Genomic DNA, 18411 nt, shown 5'->3' with positions numbered 1-18411 from the left:
CATGCATATATATATATATATATATATTAAATTAAAAAACAAAAAAAAAACTAGCATTAAAAATTTTACACATATTGGCACGTACTTGACAAGAATAAAAAAGAAAAACTAGCAAATTTATAGATAATTTTTTTAAACATATTTAATCGTAAGGCTGTATACAGTGCAAGCTTTGATAAAAACAGCTTAAAATACTATATAGTTTAAAAATCTTTGTGTTTTCGGCTTTTTTGTTAGGCTCTCTATATATATATACTCTAATAATGTTTTCCAACTATTTGTTTGTTTATGTTTTAAACGCGTTTTGTACTTAAGCGACAAAAAGAAAATGAAAATCAAACTTGTAACTTTAACTTAACTCTAACTATAAACTGATATTATTTCAACTGTAATTTCAAATCTTCTACGTCGAAAAAGAGAAATAAACTTTATGACTTAGCACCAAAGCTAAATGTGAGTTATACCTTGGCTTAAAGCTAAACAAAATCAGTGAGATCAATGCTATGGTAGCGCTTCAATGAGCCCAAGCGCGTATGCAAAGCGGGTCGCAAACAGATGACGCACTCCTCAGTTCTGCAAAAGAGCGCAAAATGCTTTAGTTTACATAAATAACAATTAATTATTGTTTATATACAGTACTACATGCAATAACTTATAGAGGTGTGCAATGTGTATCGGTGGTAACATTAAACATTTAAAGGATCATTCATAGTGTCCGGTGGGCACGGGACTTGTTGAAGTCAATCTACAAAAAAATGTATAAAAATTATAAAACAAAACATAAATCAAAGTATAAATGTGTAGCACAAATAAAATTAGTTTGTAAATGAATGATTAACAGCTGCTAAAGATATATACATAGCGTATACGCACCGTAGACTTTCAGTACGCGAGCGATGCGAATAATCTTTTGATCTGAAATGTAAATTATTACAAGTTTTATAAATCACAACAGCGAAACACAAAAATTAACCTTATGAAATATGCAAACCAATGTGTAGGCCACAACAACAAAACATACAGCCGACCACAAATATTAGTTAAAACTCAAGCGTAGCTCACCTGCGGTTCTTCAGCGAATTGGTGCTATGAATATCGCGACTCTCACGCCAGCGTAAGAAGCGATGTCGCAACGTTTGACGCACTTCAGAGTTAAGAAAACAATAGAAAAGCGCCACAAAGAATCCCTGCAAAATGCAAAAGTTGCAAAACAAAAAAGTTTAGCAAAAGTTAAAAGTCTGCAACTTTACTTTTTACCTGTGTGCTCAGCAATATGGCGCGCATGCTTTCGAATAGATGTCGACTTATGCCCTGTTCGGGCCCAGTTAACACAAGTAAATATGTAATGCCAAATAACGGTATAAGCACAAGCAGTGCCTTCGAAGCTTTGTAATACTGACGGGTCTCCAATGTGTGAGCGGAGCGCAGCTTGGTTATGAGCACCTAAAAGAAAAACAGGCAGAGCTATAGTTAAACTTTCTATTCATTTAATAAAATTAACTTTGAAACAATCAAATAATTGCTTTGAATTATGTATTATATATATGTTAGTTATACTTACCCACATGATGCGCACTAGAAACACCAAATTGCTTAATATAGCCAATGAAGCGGGTCCTTTGAGTATCCAATCGACATGAGATTCACGCATCCAACTGCATTCGATTTCCAACTAAATCGACGCAACAAGTGTATACTATAGAATCACATTATAAATAAAATCAAAACGCTTACGCCATTAATGTGACCATCCATGTCCATAGACGACGCAAACGCTTTGGCAGTTGACCAGATTATAATGCATATAGCCGGGCAGCCCCAGCCAATTAAGGCGTAGGTAATAAAGCTAATGTTCTCAGCGGAAAATGTTTGCACTACCAGCGTATACAAATACAAACCTATAAACAATTAATTAGAAATTAAGTTTTGCTTGTTTTTTATTGATCAAACTTACCCTCAACAAACATCCAAAAGAATGTTGTCAAATAGAAATATTGATACATTATAACAAGCGTAATGCAGCCAGCCTCGCTGGACTCGCTGGTTATCTAATAAAACAATTGTATAATTACACAGCTATATGCACTAATTATTAATGCTTACCACTTGCAAAAAGTAGGTTAAAATCCAGAGTAATGCTGATGTTATATAGGTAAGAAATAGATTCGCATGTATGGTATTGCGTAGGCAGCGCAAGTCTCTATAAAAACATAAGTTTATTACTTAATAATTTTAATTCAAGTTTTGCACTTACTTGAAGCTAATGAATATAATTAGGCCCAATATCAAGGTGGCTAAACTTATAAAATAGCCACAGTTGTATATAATAGCGGGCAGATCCACGCTAGCTGAGAATTCTGGCACCATGGGCACATCTCCAGTTTGCTGATGACAGCTCGTATAATTGCTATAATTATCCCAAGAGCCATTTGCATGGCAGAAGCGACTTGCATTTTCTTAAAATAAACACACAGCAATAAATAAATAATGAAGTTCTTCACGCGAATTTACTTTGGGCTCAGCTTACCTGTTGTGTCGTAGTGTACGCCCTTAAACTCCTCGAAACAAGGCAGTATGGCCCAGTTGCCAGCCTTGGTGCGTGGCCAGCAGAGCACAGTGTCAAATGCTGTAGCACAGTGTAATCCCTATGGAAATTTGCATAAAATTTAAGTTCAAATGTTAAACTTAGTGCAAATTTAAAATCATATTAATTTATGTAGCCACAAATAGAAAGTTTTGTCAAGCTTTCTAATTAAATTAGTTTATTTGTATTCATTTACATAGCCAGAAATATAATTTATTTGTCCACTGTGTACTTAGCTTTTTTATTTTAATCTACCAAATTGCGCGCATAGAAACAAAAGCTAAATTTTAAGACATTTTTAATGAATGGCTGCAAATATTCAAGCGAAAAAAAAATTTCACTGCGCCTCCACCTTTTTTGGTGTGAGAGAATTCAGACTAAAATTTCGGTGGCATAAAAATTTGTAAAGAAATTTCTAAACAAATTTTGCGTTGTTTGTTTTAAACTGAACTTACTCAACAATGCATATATATAAATAGCTTTGAAATCAATTTGCTGCTAATGAGGCTGCTAATTATTTCTAGTCTATACTTTACCTCATTGTGTGTAACATTGGCCTCCAGCTCGGCCTGTTGCAGGCATTGTGTCTCATTGGTGTAGGGCACACCGCTGTGCCCTAGCTGCTGGACGCCAATTACGGCGCGTTGCAGATCGTCTGTCGAGATGCTGGATAGCTTTTCCTCTGGCAGACTATTCCAGTGCTCGACCAGTGCGCGATAATCATCTTCAGCCATTGCAAGTCGCGTGAGAGAGAGAGAGAGAGGAATGGGTGCAAGTTTTCAATTAGCCACGCTGTGGCATACACACACACACAGATACAGATGCAGATACAGATACAGATACAGAATTGTCAACAGGGTGTCAGCAGGGCAGCCTCCAAGTGTGGCTGGGGTGAAGGGCGTTAGTCAGTGAACTTGAGACACACTTTCGCTCTGTCGCTGTCGCTTTGACGCTGCGCAATTCTCAACGGTCTCACTTTAGATAACTTCAACGCAAATACATCTGTTGACAAGCTGAAAACGAAAAGTGAAAGAAGCGCTATAACAGAGATAAATCCAAATTATTTTTTTTTTTTGTTTTTTTTTTTTGTTTTTTTTTTATCAGCTAAACAAGGCATGGGGCACGCACTAACCCACAAAACGCAAAAAGCCACAAAATAAAATAGCTGAGCAACAAGTTAGCAAAGCTATGCGCATCCAACAAAGCGTAGACAAGGCCATTGGGCTGAGCATTGTAAATGCACTGAGAGAAATATTAAGCTAGGAATTAGCTGGGAATGAAGGTGAGATAGCCAACTTAAGCATACGCTTTTTTCTTTGCTTTAAATGTTAAGGAAAAATAATAATTTGAACTTGAACTTGAATAAGTTTTATGTTTCTTACTGAACCTATTCCAATTCATTTGGCTGAAAGTGTATTTCATAGTCGGCTGCATCAGCCTTGTTTGCTTCTTTTTTGCTTCCTTTCTCTCTATGCTTGTTTGCAAGAAAAATTATAAAATCTGTATAAATACTACATGCGGAATTCACGTGGCTTTTGTACATATATTTGTACGAACGTACTATATAGCATATTTATATGAAGAATAAATAAACAGTAATCTTTATGGCCCCCTTGACTTTTAGGGGTGGGCCTCTCATATCTGACTGTCAGAGCGGTACTATTTGCAGCGAAATCCCACGCCCCATTGCAAAAGCGTTTCCATATAATCTTGACAGCTCTAAAACCCATTAAATACCCTGACCAACATTACACACATGCTGATAATTAACTTGGGCTAACAGCTAACAATTGGCGAACTGGTTGCAGCAGTTGATAATAGTATAATTTACATCTGATTGCACACGGTGAGCTGCATTAGTCATTGGCATAGTATTTGCTAATAAATTTCGCTACCTTTGCCATCTGAAATTAAATGTTTACACTGCCTCACACTCGCTGCTTCTTAATCGCGTAAACACTTGATTGTGTCTGTGTGCAAACTACAATTGTCTATGCGTCGTTTGAAGTTCAGCGCTTAAGCCCCCAATCATGAGCCAGTTTATTGCTTTTATGGCAGCGAATTCAGCCGCGCCACCCACTGTGGCCAAAGGGCAAGCTGGAAATGCCAAACAAGTTAACATTGCAGCCTGTACTGTGATTAAAGCGCACAGAATGTCAAGTTATTTATTAATGAGCAAATTCGAGAGAAATAACAGACGCCCACACACAGACACAGACAGATACACACACACACACACAGGGTTTAATGCTGTACGTTTTGATGAAGATTGTTTTCGATACACTTTGTTAACTGGCAAATGAGTATGCCGAGATTGAGCACACATATGCAACAGTTGGCTAATAAATAAATAAGGTGGAGTACGTTAAATGTCTGTGTATTCTGTATAATATTATATAGCACAGTTTCGTTCAAAATATATTTATTTTAATTTGTTATTGAAGTTACAATTTATTAAATAAAAATGTAGCATACAAATATAAAGTATTGGCAGATTGTTTCATGTAAGTATTAAGGCTAAGAATTAAAATGTTTTTAATTAAAAAATCATGGAAATATAAATTCATGTGCTGATAGCATAATGCTTAGATCAATGTAAACTTTAGTGTGTTGAGCATTTATTTATCTCCTTTGCTTTGTAAGTCATATTATTAACAAAAGTGTATATTGTAGTTGCATGCTGCCCTTACAAAAGACAGTTTCATATTTCACAAGGCTAATGTTATTGTGCTTGACTTGCTGTGCAATGTTAAATCGAAAATAAAATAAATTATACAAGCGTCAAATGTATTGCCAAATGACCAACAAGAGAAAAAGTCACTTACTTACAAACACACACACACACACACACACTCACTCACATTGATAGAGCACATTCTTGGTATTTGGCTTCAACTAATTGTTAAAGATTTCTGGTTGGCGCAACATGCTGTGATCAAATATTTAGCCAACGGCGATTTATTTATGATGAGCGCGCCAAGCAAACAAACGCAATATTTGTGCGTAGAACTGTTAGATAGGCGCATGTATTAAATACATACTACATATAGTAGATATATTATTGTTGTTATCAATGCATGAGGGAGCAACGACTTGCATTTAAAGTCTTTGAATAAGCTAACAACTGCAGGCGCAGCTTAGTATGCAGGTATTATAACTAATGCTATCAATAATTGCATTTTTATGTCGCCGTTTTACGGCCCGAATAAAAACCATATGCTGGTTGTGATAAAATGTATAATGCATGGAAAGCCTCGGGCAATTAAAAAATTGTGCAGCTGTATTGCATCGTAACGATATTTATGATTGGGCGGTAAGCAAATAAATAAATAGCGCCATGCTATGCAATTGGCTTAGAACAAACTACAACAGCTAAAAACAAAAGAAAACAAATAAACAGGCAAACAGGAAAACAAGCGGAGAATACGATGCGTTGTTACAACAAGATGCGCTGCTAACAGCTTATATGTTGTGTGTGGTCCCCATGGCGTATGCTTGATTTAAGTTGAGCATACGCCGCGTTGCCAAAACGATTTAAGTTTTATTTTCTTTTTTCTCGTTATGATGCTTGGGATAATTTTATGGCTCTGCAAATCTGATTCCCAAAAAATGAAGAAAAAAAACAGCTCGCTGCTGCTGCTTTGAACTTGTAAGCAAAGAAGCAGCTAAAGCGCAAGTAAGCTGTAGGCATGGTTATGGCAAAGGAGCTGTTTTATTTTTGTATAAATTTTAGCATAAGTTATTAAAGCCGCCCGCAGGCCGAGCGCGCATGCATGTGGCATACGACATACGGCACTAACTTATTTATGTGCTTTTACTTTTATCTGCTAAAACAATTAACTAAATATAGTATATGGGCATGTAAGTAGCAGCAGCCAGCGCTGTTGTTTACAAGTGCACGCTTGCAACTTGAAGCGTCAAGTAGTCCAGGCTATTTGCTTAAGCAATTGCTTTTCAACTCAAGTTGCAGTTCCAGCACTCGGCTATAATTAAAGCGTATTCTATGAATGAGCCGATGCACTCACTACTTTAATAACAATTTGTTAAACAAATAACACGGTGTGGCGATGAATTAAAGAAAAAACAGTTTATTTATAATATTGCTGCCGTGTTGCCTTTATCTATATTTTATTCTATGTTTACTTTGCCAGAGGCGCTGGAGCCAGAGGCGCTGCTAAATGTTACATTGTTTATCATTGCCCAAGTGTGTGAGTGTGCAAGGCAAGGTGATCGCTCTAAATGGCTCGAGATCTATATAATTTAAACAAAATGCACGGGCAGCTGCAACGCATATATAGCATTTAATTGAAAAGTTTAACAAGACGCCCCGAAATAAAAGCTCAGCGCATAATTCTTCTCAAGTCAAAATGTTATTTTTTCCAACAATTTGTTTTGTTTGTTAATCAGCGCTTATTCTTCAATTTAAACAGCTTATTGTTGTGTGCTAATGGATGAAGCTGCTAAGTGAGCATTATGACTCTTCAAATTGCTAATATTTATACTAACAAGCACAACAGACTAAGCTTTGTATTAAATACAAACATTTTTCACTTACACGCTGTGTGTTTCCAGCAGTTTTAAATGCCAGCAGTTTTATGAGTTTTTCACACACGCAGCGCCATAAAACAAACTCTTTTATTAACGTATATTTTAATTGCAATTTTCATTTCTATATACATATAATTCACTTGCACTGCGCTTTAACTAGAACTTTAAGCAGTTTGGCCGCAGGGCTTAAGACACGGCCGTGTAGCATTTATAACGGTTGTTGCTTAAGCAACGGCACCACCAGCAGCAAGATAATCAAAATGAATAAATGAAAACGATGCCCACACGCCAAGCGACACACACACGTCTTATCACGAACAAGGGCAGCGCCAAACTGAACCAGAGCTACTTTGGCATTGGCATCGGCGCTCGTGTCTATGCTGGGCGCTCGCTAAAGCGAAGGATGCGCTCACCAACAACTTGTGGCGCTCTAACGCTCGTGCTCTCTCTCTCGCGTTGGGCCTACGTGGCGAATGAGTTTGAAGAGCGCATTAAACGTTGCGTTGCCGGCATTTTGTTGCTATTGCATTTGCATTCAAATTTTCATTTCCATTTCCCATTTCGCCTATAAATTAAATTGTTGCTGACGATATCACACACCACAAGTTGTCAATTGAAATTGACAATGACAATGTACTGGGCCGTTAAATACAGTGTGCATTCATAAATACAATTTACAACAACAAAATGAATAAATTTATTTATCTATCTATGAGTGTGTTATTTTCAACTAAAGGCATATAAGACTATTTAATTACGTGCAGTGTGCAAGCTTTATAGTTTATAGATAAATGCATTGAATGAAAGATAAAAAAAAAGTGCACAGCAATTGTAACAAATGTAAATATAAATATTTTTTATAAATTTAAGTTGTAAAAGCTGCTGTAAGTAATAAAAGTTTTCAGCTTAAGTGCCGTATTAATTGCTTTTTAAATGTTAATTGTAGGCATAGTAAAAATACATTTATTTTTAAGCTTTAGTAGTAATAAGTTTTAACTTACATGCAGCAGTTTAAATGTTTAATGTAACAATTGTTAAGTTACATTTTTTTTATAATTTTTTAAGCCTTAGCCGCTGCTAACTGTTAGCTTAAATTCAACTGTATTAATTGCTTTTTAAATATTGGTTTCGATTACGCTGCTCGCATTACATACAATAGTAATTACCGTTATGCACGCCAGAGTGAACAGTTAGTTGCTGACGTTGGCGCGCATTTGAAATCAATGGCAAACTGATGCAAATACTTTTGAGCAATATACACGCGCACATTGTCCATATCATGGCCCAGTGCAATGGGCAGACGGCCGCAGAAAAACTGTGCAAAGTTCAAGTGGAAAAGCTGTGGCGCCAGCAGCCGCTGCTCGAAGGCATATGGCAGATAAGCAAATTGCGAGGAATCATGATTCAGTCCAAAGAACGCGTCGTAGGCCAATTGCAGACCATTAACATCCGCCAGACGCTCCTTAAGCGCCGCTGTAGTTGACTCCTGCACTACACACTTAAGCGCCAGTTGGTAGGCAGGCTGCTGTCGTATAGACGCACCCAATGGGGATTCATTGCCAGCATAGTCGTAGAGTATGCCTTCATGTTCGAAGGCATGGTTGAGCTCATGCGCCAAAATGAAACCCATAAGACTGTGTCGGAAGACTGGATGCTGACTTTGATGGTAGAATGGCAACTGCATGAAGATGAGCGGCACTGTTAGCGTATTGCGTTCGGGCTCAAAGTAGGGCGCGTTGCGTGCCACAAACAAATCATCATTAACATAGTAAGTGTCAAGTTGCAACTGTGCGTGCGGCTGCATTAGTGGTGCATGTTGCAAACGCGTGCGCAGTTGCAAAGCGGCAAGCAGATTGTGTTCAAAATCATTAGCAAAGCTAATGCTGCCATAATGTGCATTATAGTAACTGCTAGTGGCATTCGGTGGCAAGTTGCCCAGCTGTAGTTGCATGTGTTGCAGCTTGTTGCGTAGATAAGCCAATTGCTGTTGGTTTAAGCTCAAACGATTTGCTGTTAAATATTTGGCAAACACTTGCTTCAGTGTGGCAAACAGTGCTTGCAACTGCTGCATATCCGTTGCGCGTGTTTTGTACACATAACGATTGTAGATATAGTTCATGCCCAGCGGCAACAGCGCGCGCATGTGTTGTATGCAGTCATAGTTGCTGCCACGCTTAGGCCGCGCTTGCTGCATAAACTTTGCCAGTTGCAGTTGCACATAGGCTGCAATGTTGCTCGGCTGGCTGCGCTGCAGCAGCTGCCCCACGGCACGTAGATATGCCACATCGCTCACTTCCACACGCACTGCGCTCAAATCAAATGTCAGCAATGCTTCAAAATACATTTGCCAATTAATTTGCGGTATTTGCTGCTGCAGCTCATCAAAGCTCCAGCTCTGTATTGTTGACTCCTCGCTGTCATAGCTTGCAGTCAAATCGCGCAGCTGCCACACAAACTGCTGCAGCTCAGCATCAACAGCAAGTTGCTCCTAAAATAAAGTGTGATTTAAATTGTTTGTTTTTAGTTCAACTTGTAGCTCACTAAATCTGCGCTCGCTGGCATCTTCAGCTGCAACACATAACGCTTGGAGTCATTGTAGGCCACATCCACTGTCTGCTCAAAGAATACGCCATTTAAGCCATACTGACGCAACTTGCCCAGCCACGCCCACAGCTGCAACTGCTGTTGTTTCAACTCTTTCAACTCTTGTGACTGCTGCTTCCCACAAGCCTTAAAATAATCTCGCATTGCTTGCAACAATTGCGGCGCCTGCTCTTGCTGCAATTCATCAGCTAATATTGCTGTCATCTCAACTGCATAGCGCTGCTCCGCCAGCTGAAAATTATCCACAAACGGCAGCGACCAATTGCCGCATGCATAGCTCCAAAAATCCACACACGGCGACACATGTGGCAACATGTTCTGACGTATGCGCCGCACAGTTGCCACATTGATATCCTGCTCAGCTGCCACACAAGCTTGCAGCAAAGCTAGCATTAAACTTGCTGCAGTCAAATTCATTTTGATACTGCACAGCTTAAAATTAAAAAACTTACATTAGCACAATCTTTTAAAGCAGCGGCGTAGTCTGAAATATCATTAAAAATATATTTATATAATAAATCTTACCCCCTTTAAGCAGTCCATTGTTGCTTTCAATAAATTAATCATGCAACATTCGCTTATCTGTCAATTTGACGCAAAGGCATTCTTAGTTTTTTTTTGCAAAATAAAATTATATATTTTATTTATCTTTTTTTGTGGCATTGCAAAAACTGCAATAAACTTTTTTCATATAGTACATACATCAGCTATAAACAAAATTCCAATATTCTATTTTAGCTTATTTCTTAAATTTTTGTTTCTTACCCTCTGGTTTTTTCGACTTGCTCAACTGTCCAACTTGCTTGGACTTTTGGTTGAATTTACTTTTATTTTTGATGGGTTTACCTTCTAGCAGAGGTACTTCATCCACGTCTACGCGCTTTGCCTTGGCCAATTTGGCATTAGCCTTCGGTTTGCTTGGCGCGACGTCTACTTTTGCTTTCTTCTGTGTATTTTGCTTGCCATTCTCTTGCGTCTTGGCCGCTGGCTTTTGTGGAGCTTCCTTGCTCTTCTGTTGTCCATTCTCTTGCTTTTTATCGTTCTGCGGTTTCGGCGTTCTCTTTTGTACAATCCCTTGTTTCTTATAGTTTTGTGTATTCTCTGGCTTTTTATCGTTCTGCATTTTCTTTTGCCCACTCTCTTGCTGTTTCTGCTCTGTAGCTGCGGGCTGCTCAGGCTTGGGCTTCTTGGGCACTTTCACGGGCTTCTCAAATACCCTGGCTACATATTTCGTTTTGCTTTGCTCCAGCTTCTTCTTTTTCAGATCCTGCTCCACATCGGTCAGGTTGGGTTTGCCTGCACGCTTGCCCAATAGCTTGCGTTCCTTTGTTTCCTCAGTTTCATCGCCAGCTGTTGGCGCCTCTTCCTCTGTGGCAGTTGCTTCAGCTGCTATGGCCTCATCCAGCTGCTTCTCGTCCGCTTCCTGCTGCTCCTTGGTTATGGGTATGGTGTTGGAGAACTTTTTCAGCTTGGCCACATAGAAGCCATCCATGTTGCTTGTATGTGGATAGAAGCGTTTGCTTAGATTCATGCTGGGATGATAGCGATGCTGACGGAACTTGGTAAAGCCAGGCTCACCAAAGTCTATGCCCAGCGGCACCAGCTTAACATTACGCTTCTTGAGCGCATAATCTATGACCCATTCGTTCTCCTCTGGCAGTATGGAGCATGTGGAGTAGACAATATAACCACCCGTCTTTGACTTGGCATCTACACAATCAATGGCTGTGAGTAAAAGTTTGCGCTGTAGATTATAACAACGCTGCACATCGATTTCCGACTTGGTAGTCTTCACACTAGGATCCTTAGAGACCACGCCTGTGCCCGTGCAAGGTGCATCCAGCAGCACGCGATCGAAGCCCGTCATTATATTGCGGAACTTGGTGGCATCCTCACAACTTATGACGGCATTTACAATGCCCAGACGATGGAAGTTCGCTACGACTGCCTTGATGCGATCACGATTAGCATCATTGGCAAACAGTGTGCCTGTGTTCTTCATAACTGCGGCTATGTGCGAGCCCTTGCCGCCCGGCGCTGAGCACATGTCCAATATACGCTCGTTCTCCTGCGGCGCCAGCGCAACCACAGGCAACATGGATGAGGCACCCTGTATCATATAATGACCAGCCAGATACTCTGGAGTCGCTCCCAAAGGCACTGTAGAGTTGAATACCACCAGACCCACATTTGTCCACTTGCCCAGCGGATCCAGATTAACGCCACGATTGATGAGTGCACCAGCCAAGTCACGACGACGTGTCTTCAGCGAATTTGTGCGTATGGTAAGTGGACGTGCTACCTAAAATTATAAGTTAAATAATAGTTCAAAATACAATAACTGTATCATACTTCTGAAGCCTCCAGATAGTCCATTAGATCGCTCAATTTGAATATATCCATTAGCTTTTCCATTAAAAACTCATTATAGCTGTAGTACAAGCATAAGTCATGACGCAGTAGCTCTGTGTATTCAGCACGTGAGCGTCCCTCCTCGCGATGTTTGTTAAAATCGGATAACACTTGCATTACATCCTTGATGCGCTGCTGGACATCCTGTAGTGTTAGCTCTTTTTCAGGCTCTTCACCTTCGACAGGAAAGCGGAAAATGTCTGCCTGATCCACAGTCATTTGCAGCTCCTCTTCGGCCAGTTCAGCATCCTTGGCCTGGCGACTCTTTAACTTTTTGCTTGCGCGCTCAATGGGCATATTTTCGTCATCGTCAGACTCATCGTCATCTTCCTCATCAGCTTCTTCCTCGCCCGATACGTCAAATTCATCGTCGCTATTACCCTCAAACAGATCCGTCAGTTTGCCCACCTGCGCCTCATCTTCGTCATCCTCCTCCTCCTCGTCCTCATTGTCTGTAGCTTCTTCCTCCATTTCCTCTATATCCTCCTCATCGCTTTCACTTTCAGCTGCAACAATCTCCTTCTTGTTTTTCACACCATTTGCCTTTAACTGTTTCTTAATTGGCACTAGCTGCGGCACTTCTTCATCTGTTGATACCTGCTCTTCCTGCTCGCTCATTTCCTCATCTTCCGGCTCGCTTTCGCTATTATACTTTTGCTGTTTCTTTTGCACCGGCTGCTTTTCGCGCTTTTCCTTTAGCTTTGCTTTTTGCACAACCTTCTTTTGCTCCCGCTTAGCCACACGTTGTTTCTGTCGATGGGACAAACGCTTGTCCTCATCATCCATTGGTGCTGTTTGAAAAAAGACAACACATTGCAATAGTTGTTTTTGATTTTACATGCTTCCACTTACCAAAAGACTTCTTTGGAAATGTGGGCGGTCCCTGCTTTCGGGTTTTGCGCCCAGGGCCTTTCTTCTCTTTTTCACTATAATCTGCCTTGCGTCCCATTTTAAAATTGTCTTAAACTCAATAAAATAATGGTTAAAAAATGTGTTGGCGGCTCCACGTGCGCCCTGGCTGCTTGCTAGAGATGGTCGCTAAGCAATGTTGGCAACTTAGCCATTTTCAAGTCAGAAATAGCTATTTTTGAAAAACCAATCGCGGGCAACCAATTAATCTAACTTGACTTGAATGATACATTTTGCTTGATAAACCAGCATTCTATTACACCATACAAAGTTACTGAGTAGGCACGACAAAGAGATTTAATTGTTTATTGTTGGTCTATTTAGCTAGATAGAGATGGAAATCGATATGACCAATGTGCGATGCTATCGATTAGTCGACACTGTAAGCTTACAAACAGCTGTTTGCGACGCCAAAAAAATATAAAAGCATAAACATGTTACAAATTATAATATAGAAATCCTCAGCAAATATTTGCATTAAAGGATTAGTTTTGAGTGTGCAAGTAATGGACATAGCCAGCATTGAGCTGAGCGTGGAGGCGCTTATTGGCTCGCTGCTGGCGTTGGGCGTTTTATTTGCCTTTTGTCGCAGCATACTTGCTGAAGATGTCGTCATTTGCATATCGGGCAAACAACGTCACAGCTGGAAATCAATAAAAGTACTTGAACAGGTGCGTAGTTTCATCTCGCTCGACTTGTTGCGTCATTGACTATATTGACTCTTAGGCCTGCTTTTGCAATGCATGCGAGATACTATTGACACCCTCGGCGGGCTTATTCTGCGATTGCTGTGGCCTTTGTACGCACGCTGAGCCGGCGTGTCAACGCAAGGCGGATTCGCTTTTTCGCTGCAAGGACAAATGGTTGCGCAATGCGCAAACAGTGCAACATTTATGGGTGCGCGGCAATTTGCCCATGATGTATACCTGCGCTGAGTGTGGCCAGGAGGCGGATCATCATATAAGCAGCTCAGGTCCGGGACTCTATGGCTGGCGTTGTGCTTGGTGTCAGCGTTGCTATCATGATCACTGCTACAAGCAAGTAGACACGAATTCTACTTGCGATTTGGGCGAGTTTCGTGACATGATTTATCCACCCTACTGTATTGTAGCGGCAAGAACCCGCGAGTCTGTGCGTCTGCATCTCACTGGCATTAACCCGCCCGATATAGAACACTGGGAGCCCTTAATAGTCATTGCTAATACCAAATCTGGTAGCAGCACAGGTGCCAATGTACTTTCACTGCTACGTGGTTACTTACATCCGTTGCAGGTGATGGAGATGGGCACGCGTGGCCCACAAGATGCGCTGCAGTGGGTCGCTAAGACTAGTCCACGTCCCTGTCGCATATTAGTAGCCGGCGGGGATGGCACCATTGGCTGGGTGCTAAACACCATCTACACGTTGAATATAAAGCCACAACCAGCAGTGGCGATAATGCCACTTGGCACGGGCAATGATCTTTCACGTGTACTTGGCTGGGGCGCTGAACCTCCGGCTGTGTTGGATCCTCTGCATATACTGCGGAGTATACGGCGAGCACGCTCCATTAATCTGGATCGTTACGATTTGCAAATCGAGAAGCTGCACTATCGGCTGCCCATCCAGAGACATCCCACAAAGACAGTGCATGTGTATAACTATTTCAGCGTAGGCGTGGATGCCTACATTACCTATAACTTTCACAAGACACGTGAATCTCGTTTCTATCTGCTCAGCAGCCGCATTTTTAACAAGGTAGGAGAAGCAGACGCTTAAAGAAAACTTTAAATAAACATATATGTTCTTTTTATTACAGCTGCTGTACTTTACCTTTGGCACTCAGCAGGTCATGCAGCCGGACTGTGAACGCATTGAGCAGAAGCTGATATTGCATTTGGACAACAAGCGCATTGAGCTGCCAGAGCTGCAGTCGTTGGTGTTTCTCAACATTGACTCTTGGGGGGCTGGCTGCAAGCTCTGCGAGCTGAGCAACTCCAATGGTGAGGAGCGCATCTATAATTCCATCTCCGATGGCAAAATGGAAGTCTTTGGCATTGTCTCCTCCTTCCACATTGCTCAGCTGCAGTGCAACATAAGCAAACCCGTACGCATTGGTCAGGCCAAACAGATAAGGGTGTGTTGAGTAAAAGACCTGCCGGCGAGCTCCTTCCACTAATTAAGTTTCAATTGCAGCTGCAAGTTAATGGCACAGTACCCATGCAGGCAGATGGTGAACCTTGGATGCAGGGACCCGCGGATTTGCGCTTGCAGGCACGCAGCCAAGCACGCGTACTTAAGCTGGAGCCAAGCAATTAAGACATACATTAATACTATACACATATATCGGTGCCACTGTACTTAACGTTTCCTAGGCTGAAATCTCGAGTTCGAATTTAAGTTATTAGTTGTAAAATTATGTGTCCAAATAATTTAGTTTTGAGTTGTTCTATAATCAATATAAAAATTGTGGCAATAAAAATGTTATGTACTCGAATTAACGTTCGTTTCTGATTCTGAATAGTCACTTTATTCTTTTCCTGTTAAATTGTTAAATTATCGACTGGTTTCTTTTTGTTCTTAAATTTGCATGCACGTGTGCATGCTTATAACATTTTTGGGGTATTGTGGTTCTGTTTTATTTTTATCGAAAGGCGGGTAATCAACGAAAGCAATGAAGTTCCCACGATGACTTAAAGCATTGTTAGCTCCATGATGGCATTTACAATGTCGTTGCTATTGTTCTTCAGCGCCTTTATAGCCTTCGCACGCGTTGTGTTCGCCTGCGCTATGACCAGCTCAATATCCTTTTCATCGACGCCAGTGTCGTCAACTTCCTCCTCATCCTCTTCGGCAATAGGCGCCACCATGGTAGCGGCACCCACACTATCAGCAGCACCAGCTGCTTCTGGGGCCTTGAACTTCTCAGCAGCAGCGACTTGCGCTTGCTGGGACAGATCCTCAATCTTGGCTTCGCCAAAGACAATGTATGTATCGCTATGGGGATTCTTGTACACATCGGGATTGTTGATGACAAACAGAATGTTCTTTGACTTGCGGATGGTCACACGGTTCACACCCTGAATCTGCTTCAGACCGAGTTTCAGCATGATTTTACGTGCCTTCTTCTCACCACGTGACTGTTTGGCCTTTGACACCATATCGATGGGCAGACCGGTGGCACCGCCACCCAGCTGAGTTGCGCCAGTGTCGGCCTCCTCCAGCTCTGGAATCATCTCAGAGTCGCTCTCGCTGCCATCATCATCCTCAACGCGAACCTCAGCATCCTCGGGCTTCTTCGCCTCAGCGGAGGTCGAAGGTGCTTCGTTCTTGATTTCAGTGAGTTCAGGCATGTTTTTGCTGTTAAAATGACAAAAATAAATTACATCAGAAATATTTTATGATTTGTCAATAATCTTCCGGCCGCTGCTAAAGGTCACTATGGTTTTTGCAATCAACATTTCACACTCATTTACGACCGTAAATTACACAATAATTATAAAAATCTATTGTTGCTAACCAAAATATCAATATTTTATATCAAGTTTGCAGATTTACGCCTTGATGTTGGCTTAAATTGTAAATTATTTACCTAAAAGGCGGCTAAAGCAGACCGGAAACGCAAAACGTTTTTGTGTGAAAAAGTAGTGTTAGACAATAGAGATGAAAGAAAACACGCAGGACCATCGATATTTTTTTGACGATGTTAAAAATTGCTCATATGGCAACACTGCAACAGTCACGGGGCTCTTACTCACCGTTGTGACTCTCAAACCTAATTCTTCTTCCCAGTTGTCACTCTAAAACTGGTGCGATTGATAATCGATTAAATACTAACTATGTAGCTAGAGTTGCCAGAAAACATCAAAATATGCAAAAAATTATAGTTAAATTTAAACTTGGTACTGTAATCCATGCCTACTGTTATGCATTACATATTATATTGTATTACATAAATTTAAAAAGTCAAACAGACAGCGGTAATTTTCACATAGTTGGCTATTGCTTTGAATCTTTGCAGGTTGAAAACATTTCATCATTTGTATGCGTTGTCTTACCGAATTTATATCTTAATTGAAATTGGCAGAATATTAATTTAAAATGTCTAAATTTGTGAAATGCCCGTTCGATCCAACTCATGTAATGTTGGCAAATCGACTGCCCATACATTTAATAAAATGCACGCGAAACAATACACAAGTGGAAATGCTTAGATGCGTATTCAACACAACGCATTTAATAAAAGCTCAAGAATTTCAGGTAAGAAAGTGTATTAGTTTCAATTTATATGTACTAATTTATTCTTTTTATATTAGTCGCATCTGCTAAGTTGCGAAAGCAGGCCGGACTTTGATAGATTTGTAATAGCAGACGCTTTGCCTGCAGAGCTTAGTGCAGCGGATCAAATTGATATCATCCAATGTAAAGAGGATTGGGACGCAGAGCCAGTAGTCGAGTCATATAAGCCTGAAAGTCATATTACCAACAAATTGATCATGCGCAGATTAACAGGAGGCTCAGCCTCCGTTCGCCGTGAATTTCGTGAATCCGAACGCAAGCGTTTTCAAAACATAACTGAAGTAAACCAAGATGAGTCGATGTAAAAACGCTCTTCATATATAGCACTTATAAAATATAGATTGCTTGAGAATATTAAGTTGTAATTTACATTATCTTATGCTTATGGAATGTCGTGTGTTGACTTCCGCAATCTGTTCTCGTTGTTTTTGCCGATCAAGAAAGCTGTAGACGTCAGTTATGATAACTATCTTTAGAGTCGCTGTCTGAATGCCTGATCGTTGACGCTAAGACTGAATAATTTTGCGCAGAATCAGTGACGTCCTATGATCATTATTAATTCTACTTACAGCTGTGGGAATTCTCAGACTATTACTTGCGTGCCTTCGAAGAGTTTTACGCTTCAACAATGAGAAAATCGGCGACAATTGTTGCATGCAAATGAAGTTGGGCTATTTGAGTAGAGCCCCAACATAAATAGAGCGACATCGGTATATCTGTATCACACAACAATGGAATCGCTCAAGTGCTGCCTGCTTCTCCTGGTAATTGCTCTGACGCTGGCGCTGGCCACGCCCACGCCCACATTTGATAAGACCAAAGGAACTCAGCTCTTGGCAGCACTGCCTGCGAAATTCATTAAATCGAAACCAACATTTATTAAGCCAATTGTGGTCAAGCCTATAATTGTTGTTAAGCCTGTTGTCGTTGGCGGACATCATCATGGACATCATGGAAAGAACAAATTTAGTAAATTTCAATTTTAGTTGAATTAATTTTATAAAAACATTTAATGCGATTGTAAATAAAAAATACTTTAAACAATAAATGCCAACTGCAAAAATGGAGCAATTCTT

The 18411-nt window shown here is 40.5% G+C and overlaps 6 protein-coding genes across 11 annotated transcripts; 2 read left to right on the top strand and 4 right to left on the bottom strand.

Moving 5' to 3' along the window:
- Window positions 1–108: 108 nt before the first annotated feature.
- Window positions 109–7453, bottom strand: LOC108596586 (diuretic hormone receptor). 6 transcript variants are annotated; one of them, XR_001915054.1, is made up of 13 exons: window positions 7140–7453; window positions 3121–3597; window positions 2528–2645; window positions 2255–2456; window positions 2104–2200; window positions 1955–2048; window positions 1735–1898; window positions 1562–1672; window positions 1258–1443; window positions 1063–1187; window positions 874–915; window positions 640–745; window positions 482–573 (listed from the first exon to the last, which is right to left on the bottom strand). XR_001915054.1 is itself a non-coding variant. In XM_017982513.1 (12 exons), exons 2-12 carry the CDS (start codon window positions 3316–3318, stop codon window positions 477–479), a joined length of 1434 nt encoding a protein of 477 aa, XP_017838002.1. In that variant the 5' UTR covers window positions 3319–3597; window positions 7140–7453; the 3' UTR covers window positions 109–476. The 6 variants fall into 6 exon arrangements, 2 of the variants coding, with proteins under 2 accessions (XP_017838002.1, XP_017838003.1); XR_001915056.1 differs by having other exon boundaries at window positions 486–573; window positions 643–745; XR_001915055.1 differs by having other exon boundaries at window positions 488–573; window positions 635–745.
- Window positions 7454–8142: 689 nt separating this feature from the next.
- Window positions 8143–10268, bottom strand: LOC108595608 (neprilysin-4). The gene is made up of 3 exons (XM_017980874.1): window positions 10262–10268; window positions 9674–10168; window positions 8143–9620 (listed from the first exon to the last, which is right to left on the bottom strand). The coding sequence occupies exons 2-3, from the start codon at window positions 10151–10153 to the stop codon at window positions 8301–8303; spliced, it is 1800 nt and encodes a 599-aa protein (XP_017836363.1). The 5' UTR covers window positions 10154–10168; window positions 10262–10268; the 3' UTR covers window positions 8143–8300.
- A 167-nt stretch (window positions 10269–10435) lies between these two features.
- Window positions 10436–13168, bottom strand: LOC108595045 (25S rRNA (cytosine-C(5))-methyltransferase nop2). The gene is made up of 3 exons (XM_017980186.2): window positions 13001–13168; window positions 12089–12939; window positions 10436–12038 (listed from the first exon to the last, which is right to left on the bottom strand). Exons 1-3 carry the CDS (start codon window positions 13095–13097, stop codon window positions 10476–10478), a joined length of 2511 nt encoding a protein of 836 aa, XP_017835675.1. The 5' UTR covers window positions 13098–13168; the 3' UTR covers window positions 10436–10475.
- A 306-nt stretch (window positions 13169–13474) lies between these two features.
- Window positions 13475–15441, top strand: LOC108597571 (diacylglycerol kinase epsilon). Its single transcript, XM_017984182.1, has 4 exons — window positions 13475–13728; window positions 13784–14794; window positions 14856–15173; window positions 15233–15441. Exons 1-4 carry the CDS (start codon window positions 13564–13566, stop codon window positions 15353–15355), a joined length of 1617 nt encoding a protein of 538 aa, XP_017839671.1. The 5' UTR covers window positions 13475–13563; the 3' UTR covers window positions 15356–15441.
- A 102-nt stretch (window positions 15442–15543) lies between these two features.
- On the bottom strand, window positions 15544–16719 carry LOC108597572 (nascent polypeptide-associated complex subunit alpha). The gene is made up of 2 exons (XM_017984183.1): window positions 16629–16719; window positions 15544–16396 (listed from the first exon to the last, which is right to left on the bottom strand). Exon 2 carries the CDS (start codon window positions 16387–16389, stop codon window positions 15730–15732), a length of 660 nt encoding a protein of 219 aa, XP_017839672.1. The 5' UTR covers window positions 16390–16396; window positions 16629–16719; the 3' UTR covers window positions 15544–15729.
- A 354-nt stretch (window positions 16720–17073) lies between these two features.
- Window positions 17074–17705, top strand: LOC108595704 (gametocyte-specific factor 1 homolog). Its single transcript, XM_017980988.2, has 2 exons — window positions 17074–17296; window positions 17353–17705. Exons 1-2 carry the CDS (start codon window positions 17138–17140, stop codon window positions 17638–17640), a joined length of 447 nt encoding a protein of 148 aa, XP_017836477.1. The 5' UTR covers window positions 17074–17137; the 3' UTR covers window positions 17641–17705.
- The last annotated feature ends 706 nt before the right edge of the window (window positions 17706–18411 follow it).

The sequence above is a fragment of the Drosophila busckii genome, chromosome 2R (genome assembly GCF_011750605.1).
Source record: "Drosophila busckii strain San Diego stock center, stock number 13000-0081.31 chromosome 2R, ASM1175060v1, whole genome shotgun sequence".
In the NCBI taxonomy this organism is placed as follows: Eukaryota; Metazoa; Arthropoda; class Insecta; order Diptera; family Drosophilidae; genus Drosophila; species Drosophila busckii.
This window is presented reverse-complemented; position numbering and strand designations above follow the sequence as displayed.

Coding starts and splice junctions, on each gene's coding strand:
- LOC108596586 (XM_017982513.1), bottom strand. CDS start 3,318: ATGGCTGAAGATGATTATCGCGCACTGGTCGAGCACTGGAATAGTCTG. Junction 1,673..1,734: donor TGGATGGTCACATTAATGGC/GTAAGCGTTTTG, acceptor GCGTCGATTTAG/TTGGAAATCGAATGCAGTTG. Junction 1,444..1,561: donor TTCTAGTGCGCATCATGTGG/GTAAGTATAACT, acceptor TTTTTCTTTTAG/GTGCTCATAACCAAGCTGCG.
- LOC108595608 (XM_017980874.1), bottom strand. CDS start 10,153: ATGAATTTGACTGCAGCAAGTTTAATGCTAGCTTTGCTGCAAGCTTGT. Junction 9,621..9,673: donor TGCCAGCGAGCGCAGATTTA/GTGAGCTACAAG, acceptor ACTTTATTTTAG/GAGCAACTTGCTGTTGATGC.
- LOC108595045 (XM_017980186.2), bottom strand. CDS start 13,097: ATGGGACGCAAGGCAGATTATAGTGAAAAAGAGAAGAAAGGCCCTGGG. Junction 12,940..13,000: donor ATTTCCAAAGAAGTCTTTTG/GTAAGTGGAAGC, acceptor TTTTTCAAACAG/CACCAATGGATGATGAGGAC. Junction 12,039..12,088: donor ACTATCTGGAGGCTTCAGAA/GTATGATACAGT, acceptor TTATAATTTTAG/GTAGCACGTCCACTTACCAT.
- LOC108597571 (XM_017984182.1), top strand. CDS start 13,564: ATGGACATAGCCAGCATTGAGCTGAGCGTGGAGGCGCTTATTGGCTCG. Junction 13,729..13,783: donor CAATAAAAGTACTTGAACAG/GTGCGTAGTTTC, acceptor ATTGACTCTTAG/GCCTGCTTTTGCAATGCATG. Junction 14,795..14,855: donor GCAGCCGCATTTTTAACAAG/GTAGGAGAAGCA, acceptor TTTTTATTACAG/CTGCTGTACTTTACCTTTGG.
- LOC108597572 (XM_017984183.1), bottom strand. CDS start 16,389: ATGCCTGAACTCACTGAAATCAAGAACGAAGCACCTTCGACCTCCGCT.
- LOC108595704 (XM_017980988.2), top strand. CDS start 17,138: ATGTCTAAATTTGTGAAATGCCCGTTCGATCCAACTCATGTAATGTTG. Junction 17,297..17,352: donor TAAAAGCTCAAGAATTTCAG/GTAAGAAAGTGT, acceptor TTTTTATATTAG/TCGCATCTGCTAAGTTGCGA.